This window comes from Telopea speciosissima, chromosome 2 (assembly GCF_018873765.1).
Source record: "Telopea speciosissima isolate NSW1024214 ecotype Mountain lineage chromosome 2, Tspe_v1, whole genome shotgun sequence".
Lineage (NCBI taxonomy): Eukaryota > Viridiplantae > Streptophyta > Magnoliopsida > Proteales > Proteaceae > Telopea > Telopea speciosissima.
Genome location: NC_057917.1, coordinates 16,217,695 through 16,231,315, shown reverse-complemented (window position 1 = coordinate 16,231,315; position 13,621 = coordinate 16,217,695). Strand labels below are relative to the sequence as shown.

The window sequence follows — 13,621 nt, the reverse complement described above, 5'->3', positions numbered from 1 at the left end:
TTTATATGCTTTGGATTCTACGAAAATGTTACGAATCTTTGCATCCACCGTGCAAATGTGTGTTGCTTGGCACATACATTGTTTTCACTCTGAACTTTACCATGTATTTTGGAATTACTTTCAAAGCGAGTTTTACATGATTAAAATAGAATCTTTTTCAATTTAGGATGCAAATAAACTAGTTATCCAAACCAATTTTAAGTATTATATGAAAACCACTTAATTTTGATCTTGCTAATTCTATAAGAGTAATTTGATCATTTTATCTGGGTATCTCTAACGTCTTCGAGATTATAGAGAATCTCCCAAACCTTAAAATTAATCCTTCACTTGGTCCTCAAATATTGTTTAACATCTCTATGAGTGTTTTTTGGGATCACAAAATGAGGTGTCTACAGTCTACACTATCCAATGGTCTAAAATTCAAAACAATTTTAATAGAAATAAGTTTAAAAAAATTCATTAGAAAGTGAATCTTGTTAGAATATTTAATTTTATATTCTTTCCTATTGTGTGGACTCAATTAATTGTGGCAGTTACCATTTAGAAAAAGTTGGTCTAATAAGGTAGATATACAATATCTTGGGGATCTAATATGGACTGGCTAATGTGGGCTCACAGATCACCTTTAGATCTGTAATGAGAAGATCTAATGGGAATCTGTATAAAATGGAAGCTAGGTCCCTCCTCTAAACCCTGATCATTCACAATATTGCAACACCACTCTGGAGAAACGGTGACTTGAAGGTTTTATCATTGAGCCAGTGCTAAAGGGGAGTTTAGAGGAGAAGATCCTTGCTTCAAGGGAGGCTAAAGATCTATTCCACTGTGTTCTTCGTCGTCTCCATGGATCCTAAAAAAGGTACGCTCCCATGAACAATTCTATCACATACTTTGTTGTGTTCTTAATCTATCTATATGCGATCCTGTACGGATTTATGCTTACAAATCTCATGACTAAAAATGAAATCATACATTAAATAATAAGCTAATCAAATCATTTCAAACCATTTTTTAATATAAGAAATTTTTCCTCATGAAATACACTCAATCATGAAATCTGGACTATCTTCAAAGTTATTTAACCATCCTTTAACCTAATCCACCTTCCCAAGGGTATATCGATTATTTTTTAGCCAATTTTCTTAAACTAAATAACAGGATTTAATTTTCTTATTGACACCCTTTAAGGTGTCAAATAATTTGTAACCTTATATATATATATTGCCTCTTAAATTTGTTGAACTATATTCGACACATTGATCGAGAGGGGGTGAATCAGTGTTTTTTTAAATTGTATCCTTGTTCCAACACTGTTATTGTGCAATTTTGACACTAAAGCCAAAAACATCATTATTGAAGTTGTCCGATTTTGCCAGCTACAGTTCACATGTACTCCCACCTTCAACTAAAAGTGGTCAAGTCTACCTGGAGATACATATCCATCTTGTAAAACGAACCAAATCCACTTCTATCAGACCAACAATAACCCCAACACACAATTTTTATATAGTTCGCCAAATTGCTTGCACCCATAGAGCAATAACCTCTTATGGTTTTGTACTTGCTCAATATATTATGAGCTTCAATTGCGACTAGAGCAAGGACTCCTCCCCCTTCTATCCATGATCATACAAAGATAGGGAGCTACAACTCCCAACACTCACAGCCATAACTGTGTGTCTAGCTCTCTACTAAACAATTCATCAAATACCTTGTGAGCACTAACTCCAAGGTCCCTTACAATGATAAAATGTAACCCCCACTCAATTACAAAACATTGCTAGATACTAACACAAATCAACTATACCTAGTCAAATACACAAAGGGGGTTAGGGTTTACCGAAGTGACTTAATCACTTGAAGTACTCCTCCAAACCAGTAGCACAAGCACCTTCAATACCTCTGCACAACCCCAAAGCATGCTCCCCAATCACCTTGAAGCACCTTCATTGTGAATTCTAGGAATTTGGGTCTCACTTTAGGTCTATACATCACTCACAAAGTGTTCTACTCATTATTATGAGAAACACCAACTTGAATCACTAAATTTGCAGCTAAAATGGTAAAATTATGGGCAAAATTTGAATCAGGGCCAATTCTAGCATTCCTGGAAAAGATTCATGACATACTGCACGTCGCTGGTGGTCGGCATTCTTGAAGTTAGAAATCCATAATGCTTTGACTCTACCAGATGGGATTATATTTGCCAAATTCTCTCTAGAATGGATTGCCCTCCAAATTTCATCCATTGGATTCATTGTTGTATCTCTTCTCTTCGCTTTTCTATCATATTCAATGGTTCCCCTCATAATTTTTTTACTCCAAATTAGGTATTCATCAAGGTTGTCATATCTCTCCTCTGCTTTTCTCCTGGTCTATCCAAAATTATTTTGATCCAAACTAAGGAGAACAACATTCAACCTATTCCAATGTGCAAGACTTTGAAGATCACCCATCTTTCTTTTTCTGATGATCTTATGATCTTTGCCAAAGCATCAATTCCTTCTGTTTCAGCCATCTTAGAAGCTCTATTTTCTTTCTCTTTTATGTCTAGCCTCTCCATTAATCATCGTAAGTACCTTACTTTGGGGGAGTCTCTGTGGATCTTAAAGCTCAGTTATCTGGTATTTTTGGATTCCCTTAGGATCATCTTCTTGCTAACTATTTTGGTTTACCTTTGATATCTTTGAATCTTCTGCTTATCATTGCTCTCCTATTCTTCATAGGCTTCAAAAGAGACTTCAAATTTAGAAGAGTAAATTACTTTCCTTCGTTGGTCGTCTTGAACTCATTAGATTTGTTATGCAAAATTCATATATTTACTGGCCTGGGGTTTTTGGTCTTCCGGCTTCTATTTCTTCAAAGACTAAGTCCCTTATGTCCTCCTTCCTTTGGAAAGGCCATGATAATCCTAATTTTTTACATCTCATGAGTTGGCCAAGGTTTATCTTCCAAAAAATGAGGGTTTCTTGGTTTTCGTAGAGTTAAGAAAATCAATTGCCAAGCTTATCTAGAAAATTGATTTTAAAAAGAAGAGCATTTGGGCTGATTGGGTTTATCCTAAATTTCTCAAAACTGAATCCATCTGGAATACTCCTTGCACTATGGATGCTTCTTGGGCTTGGAGGAAACTCTTGACACATAGGTATCTTGTTTTTTATATCATATCCATACCTCCAATGATGATGGTTCTAACACTTATCTTTGGCTTGATAATTGGTACCCTGATGGTTTGATAATTCCAAAATATGGTGACATAATTAGGTATGATGCATGCTCTGATAGGCATTCTAAGTGATGATTCTCAAAGTACCGGTCCTAGTACTTTCCATTATCTCATTGAGGTTTGGAGTAAGCTTCCCAACATTTGTTTGAGACCTAGAGGTAGTGGGGATTTGATTCAATGGGTAGCTAACTCTGCAAAAAAAATTCTCTTCATCTTCTGCTTGGAGTTTTGTAAGATCTAAACAAGGTTTTTAAACTCAGAATCAGTCAGAGAGGATTTCGATCTGAATCGGATCGGAATCAACCTGAATCGATTCAAGAATCAGGAATCTAAGCTATTTCATGGTAAAAATTGAATCGGTTTAGGAATCGGGAATCGGCCCATGAATCAACCTGATTCAAGATGGTTTATAAAGAAAATGACTAAGAATTGGCCTATCTGATAACGTTTCAGGAAGCAACGATTAGGAATGGTGGAAATTGGGATCGATGTTAGCTGATTTTGATATGATTCGGCTGATTCACCGATCTGATTCCCGATTCTTAAAACCATTGATCTAAATCCCTCAATGTTCCTTGGTTTAGAATAGTTTAGTTTAGCTCATCAATCCCAAAATATTCCTTTGCTGTTTGGAGTACTATGACTCACTGTCTTCCCACTCAAGAGTTCTTTTTCAAAGGAATCTGCCAAATCCAAATTGTTGTCTCTATTGGAACTCCATTGAAAGTATTGACCATTTGTTCTTCTCCTGTCTTTTTCCAAGTCTGTTTGGGGAGGCATTCTAAGAAAATTATGGCCCAATCCTAAAATTCTCTTTCCCTTTGATAGAGAATGAAGGTAGATCTCGGAAATTTTAAATGGTAAAACACCCTGTGACACTCTTGGAAATTTGTTTTTTTTTTTAGTAAGAACACTCTTGGAAAGTTGGCTTCTAGTACAATGATTTATCATATATATGGTGGTAAAGGAATAATAAAAAATTTTTCCACCCAGTACGTGAGTGATTTATTCCGCCCTGTGCGTGAGCGTCCCTTCCATCTTTGCAGCCCAGCTAACTTCTCCCTTCTCTTCTCCTTTTGATCCAACTATTCTATCTTCCTACTTTGTTTTAGAGTAATGGAGAGTAACCGCTTGCTGCCGCTCCCTCCTATTTCCCTCAATGAAAACCCTCCTTCCCCAGATCCACCGCCGGAGTCAGAGGATGCTCTGTACCTAGATGATGAAACAAAAGAGGACTTAGCACTATCTTAGGACAACACTTTGGTAGGATATATTCTACCTGGTAAGGCTTATTGCCGTCAAGCTATCTTTGAAGCTCTTGTTACTGGATGGAACCTGAAAAATAGGAGTTGGGACTTCACCATTGGGAGACCAAAAGTTTCTTTTCAGGTTCAATCACCCTAGGGACTTGGACAATGTTATGGAAGAAGGTCCGTGGGCTGTCCAAGGAAACCTAATTGTTCTAGAAAAGTGGAACAATGCCGGCAATTGGGAGTTTAGATACACTGATTTCTGGCTTCAATTCCATTCCCTCCCACTTGAACTGATGTCAATAGAAATCGGCTTCCAACTAGCAAGGAAGATTGGAGCTCCTATTAAGGCGATGATCATCCAATCCTTTATTGGGGGACAAAAGCTTGAGTTCCTACGGTGCAGAGTAAAGCTGGATATCACAAAAGCTCTGAAAAGCTCTATTACGGTGAAACGGAAGTCAGGTGCAGATAATACGGCGACGGTCAAATACGAGCGCCTCCCTATGTTTTGCTACTGTTGTGGCCTCATAGGACATGAAGAAAGCAGATGCCTGATCAGATTCTCCACTACAGCAGCCGATAACTACCAGTTGGAGCAATCCCACCACTCCTACGGTCCTTTCATGAGAGGTATTCCCCCTGATCCTAGAAGCGTTGAGGGAGCTAAGTGCTTTTTATTTGAAGATTCTAAAACCTTTCAGATACATCAGTCAACCCAACCCTCTCCTTCATCCACAAACCACCCATTAAACCAAAACCTAGCCGTCATCACCCCCTCCTCCATTAATCAAAACCTCCCTACGGCATCCCATTCAACCTCCGCCTCCATGGTTTCTGGCCTCCAAGAGCATCTCATCCCACGCGGAAGAAACCACCACCCCACTTCCCTGACATGTGGTACTGGACAGAGGACAGTCTCTGGCACGTCAAAAGAGGGACAGCTATCTAGGTCACCCATATCCTCCCTCATCACCCCCCTACATGATACCCGCCAGCTTTCCATCCCTTCTTTTCATTCGCATAACAACCTTCGCAGCCCTTTTAACCAAACCCCTCTGCCAAATCATCACATCACCCTCACGGACACATCCACCCCCCTAAATTTCACACCATATCATAATGAACTCTCCCATTACCTCATGTCCATTTTGTCTCAACTTTCCATTTCCCCCTTCAACGGCTCAGCTATCCCAACCCCAATCCAAGAGACCTTTTTCCTGTTAGGGTCCCACCCTTTACTCAATCTTCCTACCTCCCCCCAAACCCAAGGCCTTAATACTGTTGGTTCAAACCCCTTACTACCAAACATGACCAATCCTCCACCGACCCAACCAATAACCCCAAACCTTTCTGAAATGACCCAACTAACTACTCCAACCCTCTCTGAACTGATCCAAGTTGCAATCCCAACCCATTCTGGTATGACCCCATGCACAGAGGCAAACCAACACACATTAACATATACGTATGAGGCGTACCCCCTTCCCAAACATATTCCCATTACCTAAAATAGTCACCCCACTTCACAGGAACCCCCCTCACCAAACCATCTCAATCCTATAGAACCAGAAGCCAAGCAAAATCACCCAGAACACCTGTTGACTCTCTCAATCCGTGAAAAACCAAAAAGAGCTCGTAGATCATCTGCTGCCATGACAAACTCCATTTCCCCTCTTCTTCACCAACAACACCTTATCCTTTTTTATCGGAGAACCCCGTGGAAGCTAGGGAGCAGCTCCATCGGCAGAAATGAAAATCCTAAGCTGGAATTGCCAAGGGATGGGGAGGCCCTTGAAGAAGAATTCATTACTGCACCTCTCCGGCTCAGATAGGCCTAATATAATCTTTCTAATGGAAAACAAAAGCCTTCCAAGCAAATTGAAGAGATTAAAAAGTCAACTTCGTATGCATTCCCATTTCTCAGTGAATCCTATAGGCAGAGCAGGAGGCCTCTGTATTCTATGGCAGCAGCATTTATCTATACAAATTTTGGAAGTAGACTCCCACATCATTGATACAAAGGTATCTCTTAATTCCTCTCACCATTTTTATCTAACTTGTGTTTATGGTGCTCCTATTCGTAGCCATTGACAGCAGATTTGGAATCAAATTATGGCTCTTGGGAAAAATAGGAAAGAGGAGTGGATTTGCCTCGGCAATTTCAACTCTTTCCTTTCCAGGCATGAGAAACAAGGAGGCAGCTGTGCTGGTGCTCGCGATGTAAGGGCCTTCAGACATATGGTGGATGAATGTCACCTCTCAGACTTAGGCTGCCATGGATCCCCCTTTACTTGGAGCAACAAAAGAGTGGGAAACTCAAACATTAAAATCAGACTTGATAGAGCCTTTACGAATCTATCATGGAGAACTGGGTTCCAGGATGCAGCAGTCTTTACTAGACCACCCATTGGGTCGGACCATTGTCCCTTGTTGACACTGAAGGAGGGAAAATTAGAGGAAAAAGACCTTTTCGCTTCCATTCCATGTGGCTTCGCCATAGTGGTTGTAAAGATACTACATCTGCAGCTTGGTTAATCCCCTCATCTGGAGCTAAATTTGAATTCCTTGAAGCTAAACTGTCAAACTGTAAATCAGCTCTCCTAGAATGGAATTCAAATTGCTTTGACAGAGTTCAGTCACAAATTAAAATTTTAAAAGCAGAAATTACTCATCTTTAGAATTTGCCTCCAACTGCGGAGAACCATGCCAAAGAATTCAACCTCACCAAACTTCTTGAGGAACAATTGGCTAGAGAAGAAGAACTTTGGGCTCAGAAATCTCGAGTAATGTGGTCACAAAGTGGGGACCAAAATACCAAGTTTTTCACTCTTGTACCTGTCAAAGGAGACAACAAAACAGAGTTTTAAAGCTTAAGAGTAGAAATGGTGATTGGACATCAAATGAGGTGGAGTTAAATTAGGAGCTCTCTTCTCATTTTCAATCAGCCTTTACTTCAGAAAGGATAGATCAAAATGCCCTGCACAAAACTATGGAATGTATTGCTCCAGTTATTCATGATGAGATAAATGTCTTCCTTTGTCGCGTGCCAGGTTTGAAAGAAATTAGAGAACCTCTATTTGCTATGCAACCACTAAAGTCCCCAGGCCCCAATGGTTTTCCTCCCTTGTTCTACCAAAAATATTGGGACTTAACTCATGAAGACCTTGTTGCCTTTGTAACAGAATTTTTCCACATAAGAGTTCTCCCCTCCTCAGTCAATACAACCTATCTATGCCTTATACCGAAGGTGGATAGTCCAGAAATAGCAGAGCAGCTCCGTCCAATCAGTTTGTGTAATGTTGCAACCAAGGTCATCACGAAAATTCTTGTTGAACGTCTGAAGAGTATCCTTCAAGATATCATCCCCCCTTTTCAGTCGGCGTTTATCCCAGGCAGAGTGATTTCCGACAACATTTATACAGCCCATGAAGCTTTCCATTATATAAAGAAGAGGAAGAAGGGTAAAAGAATGATGGTGGCAATGAAATTGGATATGCAAAAAGCATATGATCGGGTAGAGTGGGAATTTATTGAAAGAATCCTCTATAAACTCGATTTTTGCGAAGCGTGGGTTCAAATGGTTATGATCTGCATATCATCGGTGAGTTACAAACTTCTCCATAATGGTGTTGAAACCTTTGATATCACTCCTAGCCGAGGGATCAGGCAGGGAGATCCAATCTCCCCTGCTATATTTATCATCTGCTCACATGCCCTCAGTTGCTACCTAGCAAGAGCGGAATAGGAAGGCAAGATTAGAGGTATAAAGGTAAGAAACAGAGCTGCTCCACTCACCCATGTTCTCTTTACAAATGATTATCTCCTTTTCTCCATGGTTAACCTCCGTGAAATCTCTTCTCTAAAGGAATGCTTGGATACGTATTGTAAGGCCAACGGTCAACGAGTGAATGTCAAAAAATCCATGCTGACCTTTAGTCCCAATACTCCTCTCAAGTTTAGAAGATGGTTCTCCCGCATCCTCAAGATCCCTCATGGAGATGGTCCGCTCAAATATTTAGGCCTCCTAGTTGATTTGGGTATTTCTAAAGTTCAGATTCTCCATGACATCAGTGACAAGACAATCAAGAGATTGGAGAGCTGGAAGCACAAGCTGTTATCTCCAGCCGGTAAGGAAACCCTGCTTAAGGCCAAGGCTCTTTCTATGGCAACCTTTGCACCCTCTCACTTCAAGTTACCAGCAGCTCATCACTCCCATATCAGTTCTGCTGTAGCAAATTTCTATTGGGGGAACTCAGAATCTGGTCACAAAATCCTGTGGGTTGCTTGGGATAAACTTTGTCGGTCTAAGAGTAATGGAGGAATTGGTTTTAGATATTCGAAACTTCATAACCTAGTACTCTTGACTAAGGTGGCTTGGAGAATATGGTCAGATCCAACCTCTAATTGGGCCTTATTCATGAAATCAATATATTTTCCTACTTGTAATTTCCTTAATGCTCGCCTAGGCTCTCAACCCTCTTGGGCTTACGAAGCATTTTTGAGGGGAGAAAATTTTTGCAAGAAGGTCTTCTGTGGATAGTTGAAACTGGGGAGGCCATTAAGATTTGGGAGGATAGATGGTTGCCATCAATTCCAGGCTTTAAGATCATGCACCCTAAGCTAGATACCTGTTCTTTGATCTAGGTCTCAGATCTTATAGACTCTGAAAAAAGAATCTGGAAGCGGACTGTTATCGACTCAATCTTTCAACCTGAAGTCAAGGAAGCAATCTATAAATAAATTTGGATTTGTTTCCTAGGGAGGACTACCAAACATGGGGTGCAGTGAAGAATGGAAAATTCAATGTTAAATCAGCCTACCATTTGATTTGCAACCTTGAAGATGAAGCTCTCCTTTCTCGGCCTTCATCCTCTCGAGTGATCAGGCCTCCTCCACCTCCTCAGCCAATGTGGAATAAAATCTGGAATTGCATGACTCTTCCCAAGATTAAATGCTTTCTTTGGAAAGCAGCAATGGGTGCTCTTGCAACAGGTAAGGCTCTTCTGAATAGGAGAATTCCAGTAGTTCCTAGCTGTCCTTGATGTGGCGCTCCTTCTGAATCTATTGAGCATATAATCTTATCATGTCCATTCTCCTGAGCAGTGTGGTTTGGTTCCCACCTCGCTCCAAGCCCCACCCAGCTTCAAAACCTCACCATTCCGGCATGGATTATGAGTTGGTTCTCTCTTTTATCATTGGGAAAGGAAGAATAAAAAAGATGATGTCTCTGTGCAGCTTTATAGCTTGGTTCATCTGGAAAGCTCGAAATGAACTTGTTTTCTTGGGTAAGCGTTACTCCCCTTTAGAAGTTCTCTTAAAGGCCAACCTAGTCTGCTCTGAATTCCTAACCTTAAGAATTCTAACATCTAATCAGGGTATCGAGAACTACTGCTTTTGTAGCTCATCTTCACTGGAAACCTCCTCCATCTCTGGTTTACATGCTAAACTGTGATGCTGCTCTAACATCAGGGAAGGAAAAAGGAGGTCTGGGCTTTGCTATCAGAGATCACTCAGGCTCTCTCATTTATGCTTCATCTGCTCCTTATAAACCTTATAATTTCTCTTCTATTCTGGTGGGAGAAGGTCTTGCTATCAGACTGGGTATGATTCAGGCTATTGGGGAGTACTGTATCAACAAACTTGAGGTGGAGTCGGACAACAAAGATATGATTTCTTATATTCAAGACGCAACAAGAGTCCCCCCCACTGATATATCCCCCATTGTAAATGATATAGCCCACTTATCATCCTATTTCCACTCAATCACCTTCTCTTTTATTCCTAGAGAGATTAACAGCGTGGCTGACTCTCTAGCTAGGAAGGCTCTATCCATTTCGTGTAGGATAGATTGGCCTATCTCCACACCTTGGCTTCGTGATGCTTGTATCTTGGATGTCTTGGCTTTTACACGTTCATCACAATAGAATTTCTTCTACCAAAAAAAGGAATAATAAAAGATGGTTACCCTAATTCTAGGAGGAATAAGCATCTTGCCTTTTCATGGGACCTTACTTTTTTTACCCTCCCTAATTTTGTTGTATCATCAACATCTCTGTGTGGTTGTTTTGCCAAATGTATAATTTTGTTAAGATCTTTGCCTTGGTTAGCCTTCTTTGTTCTTGAATTGTTTCTCTTTCTCCTTCTTTTTAATATAAATATCATTCACAAAAAAAAAAAAACAAAAATTCATAGATTTTGGGAACTTTTTTCATTCTTCCTAATTCCAATGTTTAGGATTCTAGCCAATTCCGACCACCTAATCCTACATGATTCGGATCGACATCGAAGGAGGCCAATTCCATATTCGATTCCAGATTCTTGAATTACATTTCTATTAAAAAGAAGGAAAATGAGATACAACTCAAGAACCAAGAAGGCTAACCAAGGCAAAGATCCTAACAAAATTCAAAGGTTTGGTATTTCGTCCACCTCAAGGAACAAGGAACAAGGAACAAGTGTCTTTTAACTACAAAGCTAAAAGGGCACTATTCTTTGTGCCGTAGCGCAGGCTACGCCCAGGCACATGGAAGTGGGCACAATAACCACCCAGCCCCCTAAGTGAAAGGCCCATGTGTCTAAGCCCAGCCTGCGCTGTGGCACTGAAAACATTCTCCCAAAAACTAAAATGTCATGCCACATATTCATAGATTTTTTCATCACTTGTGCAAAACAGCAACATTTACCAACAGACCAGACAGGCCCTTTGGTAAATTAGTCAGGTAAGAGAACAGTTACAGTCTACTTATTCGATTTCGCGATGCATTCCTGAGAATCTCCGCAAACGAGAAACGCGGTGAACTTCACTGTTTGCTTCTCGTCACCGACTCTCTTAACTTTATTCTTCCATGTCCCCACAAACGTCTTCTTTACAGTCTTCTCCTTTTCTTCTTTCATCATTCATTCATGTTCCTTCGCTAATCCCTCCTTCAGTCTCGCTTCACAGCTTTCTTGCAGTTCTCTCCTCTCCTCATCTACTGTGCAATGGCCTTTCCAGACCATAAACTCATCCCATAGCAATGGCGGGAGCGCGTTCCTTTTTTAATGGTTTCATATCTCTCCTTCTTCTCCTCCTCGTCTACCTCGGTTGTTTCATATTCACAAGCACCGATCGCGTTTCAACGAAGAAGCGAAAGGTATCTCCTCTGTCTCCTTCTTCAACTCCATCTCGTCTCAAATCATCCCAGAAAGCATTCTCCTCCTCTTTCTCCTTCCTGAAGCGAATCTTTCACTTCAAGAATTCCAACAGAGATAACGAAGCACAAATCACACAAATCACACAACCCTCAACTCCAACTTTATCATCCGCCAGATCTTCGCAGCAATTAATGCCCGAATCGACATTATCTGTATCTGCTCAGCCACGGAAGAGGCAAATCGGACCCCTACAAGAACCCAAAATCTCACTCGATCATCCCTCATTTCCTCTCCGAAACGATATCTTTCCATGCCCAATCTGCAGCGAGATCTTTCAGGAGATGCAGCTTCTAGAACAACATCAATCGATCAAACACGCTCTTTCAGAGCTCTTCGATGGTGATTCAGGCAAGAATATCGTTCAGATCATTTTCAATGCTGGATGGAACGATAAAGGGAAGAAAAACCCCATCATTCACCAAGTGCTCAAAATCCATAACAGTCCCAAGATACTATCGAGGTTCGAAGAGTACAGAGAAAACGTGAAGTTCAGAGCGGCACTAAATGGAGTGAATAGAAGGGATGAGCGTTGCATCGCTGACGGTAATGAGCTGTTGAGGTTTCACTGTTCGACTTCTGCTTGTGGATTGGGACAGAAAGGGAATTCTAGCATTTGTAATCAGCCCTACTGCAGCGTATGTGGGATCATAAGGTCGGGCTTCTCGGCGAAGATGGATGGCATATCGACGCTTTCGAGTAGTTGGAGAGCACACGTGGCACTTCCTGATGAAATCGAGGAAGATTTTGCTTTTATGAACGTGAGGCGTGCCATGTTGGTTTGCCGAGTTATAGCGGGTCGGATCGGATGCGAGGGTGACCAGGAGATGGTTGATAAGGAAGATGCTCAGTATGACTCGGTCGTTGGGGGGAGTGGTGGAGCCCACTCCAGGTTGGATGCAGATGAGCTTTTCGTTTTCAATCCAAGAGCTGTGCTTCCCTGCTTTGTGATAATTTACAGCAGTGTTAGCGTGTGATTATGACTGTTTGTGGTTTTGCTCTTCTTTTCAGTTTCTAAGTTATAATTTTCTCTCTCCTTTTTTTTTTTTTTTTTAAGAAACTTTGAAGTGTAAATGGAGGAAGAGTGTAACAGGTAAGGTAGTATAGATGTTTCATGATGTGTAGTGGTCGAGTGTTCAAGTGTTCTCTTGCTCTCATGGGTGTTTTTGGTAATAAATTTGTATATTTTAATTAAGATTTGTATGTCAACCTTGTTGCATTCTTTGTGGAAGTTAAAAGTAATAATCTCACGTTGGATGTGATCTCATTGTTCTCCTTTGGCGTGGAGGAGGAGATAAGAAAAAATTATCTTGCTTGGAAGGGGAGATTGTTGCCTTTGTTTTATATGTACATTCGTAATAGATGAGAAGATGGAAATCCAGCAAGACTATATCATGGTTTTGAATTATAGGTTTTATGTAAAGTATGTGTTATTAACTTAGGTTAGGTGGGTTCTAAATTTTAGTGACAAGTGTGCCCTCTCCACTCTTCCAATTCTATGCTTGTCGAAATGAGTGGACAAAACGATGAAGGCTAAAGGGAAAAGTTTTGTACAATGCCAGCTCAATAATGTAATTGCACACCCCTTTACGGATGTTCATGTGAGGGGTTGATATACCATTAATGCTCCTGCCCTTTTTGTCAAATTTCGAAATGGGTTCCTTTATTTGTCCAAAAACTGCCTTTGCACTCACGCAGAACCTTCTCCAAAAGAAAAAAAAACCCATTAATGTTGAGCAGTTGCAAACCATAGAACATGCATGTAATAATGCAAGGTGGATTAATTGAATTAGGGGTACAGATTTTTTTTTTTTTTTTTGGTAAGGGATTTACAATTTTTTCAATGCATGGTGTCTTTTCCCATTCATATTGTCTAAACCATAAAAGGAATTATTTTTATGAGGAAGAAAATCTGGGCCAACACGCCATTAGCCAAGGGGACTTTACC

General features: G+C 40.5%; 1 protein-coding gene across 1 annotated transcript; it reads left to right on the top strand.

The window, feature by feature from the left end:
- The first annotated feature begins 11,468 nt into the window (after positions 1 to 11,468).
- Positions 11,469 to 12,866, top strand: LOC122653043. The gene has a single exon (XM_043846970.1). The coding sequence runs from the start codon at positions 11,499 to 11,501 to the stop codon at positions 12,648 to 12,650; it is 1,152 nt and encodes a 383-aa protein (XP_043702905.1). The 5' UTR covers positions 11,469 to 11,498; the 3' UTR covers positions 12,651 to 12,866.
- The last annotated feature ends 755 nt before the right edge of the window (positions 12,867 to 13,621 follow it).

Excerpts from the sequence above, each read along its gene's own strand:
- LOC122653043 (XM_043846970.1), top strand. The coding sequence starts at position 11,499 with ATGGCGGGAGCGCGTTCCTTTTTTAATGGTTTCATATCTCTCCTTCTT.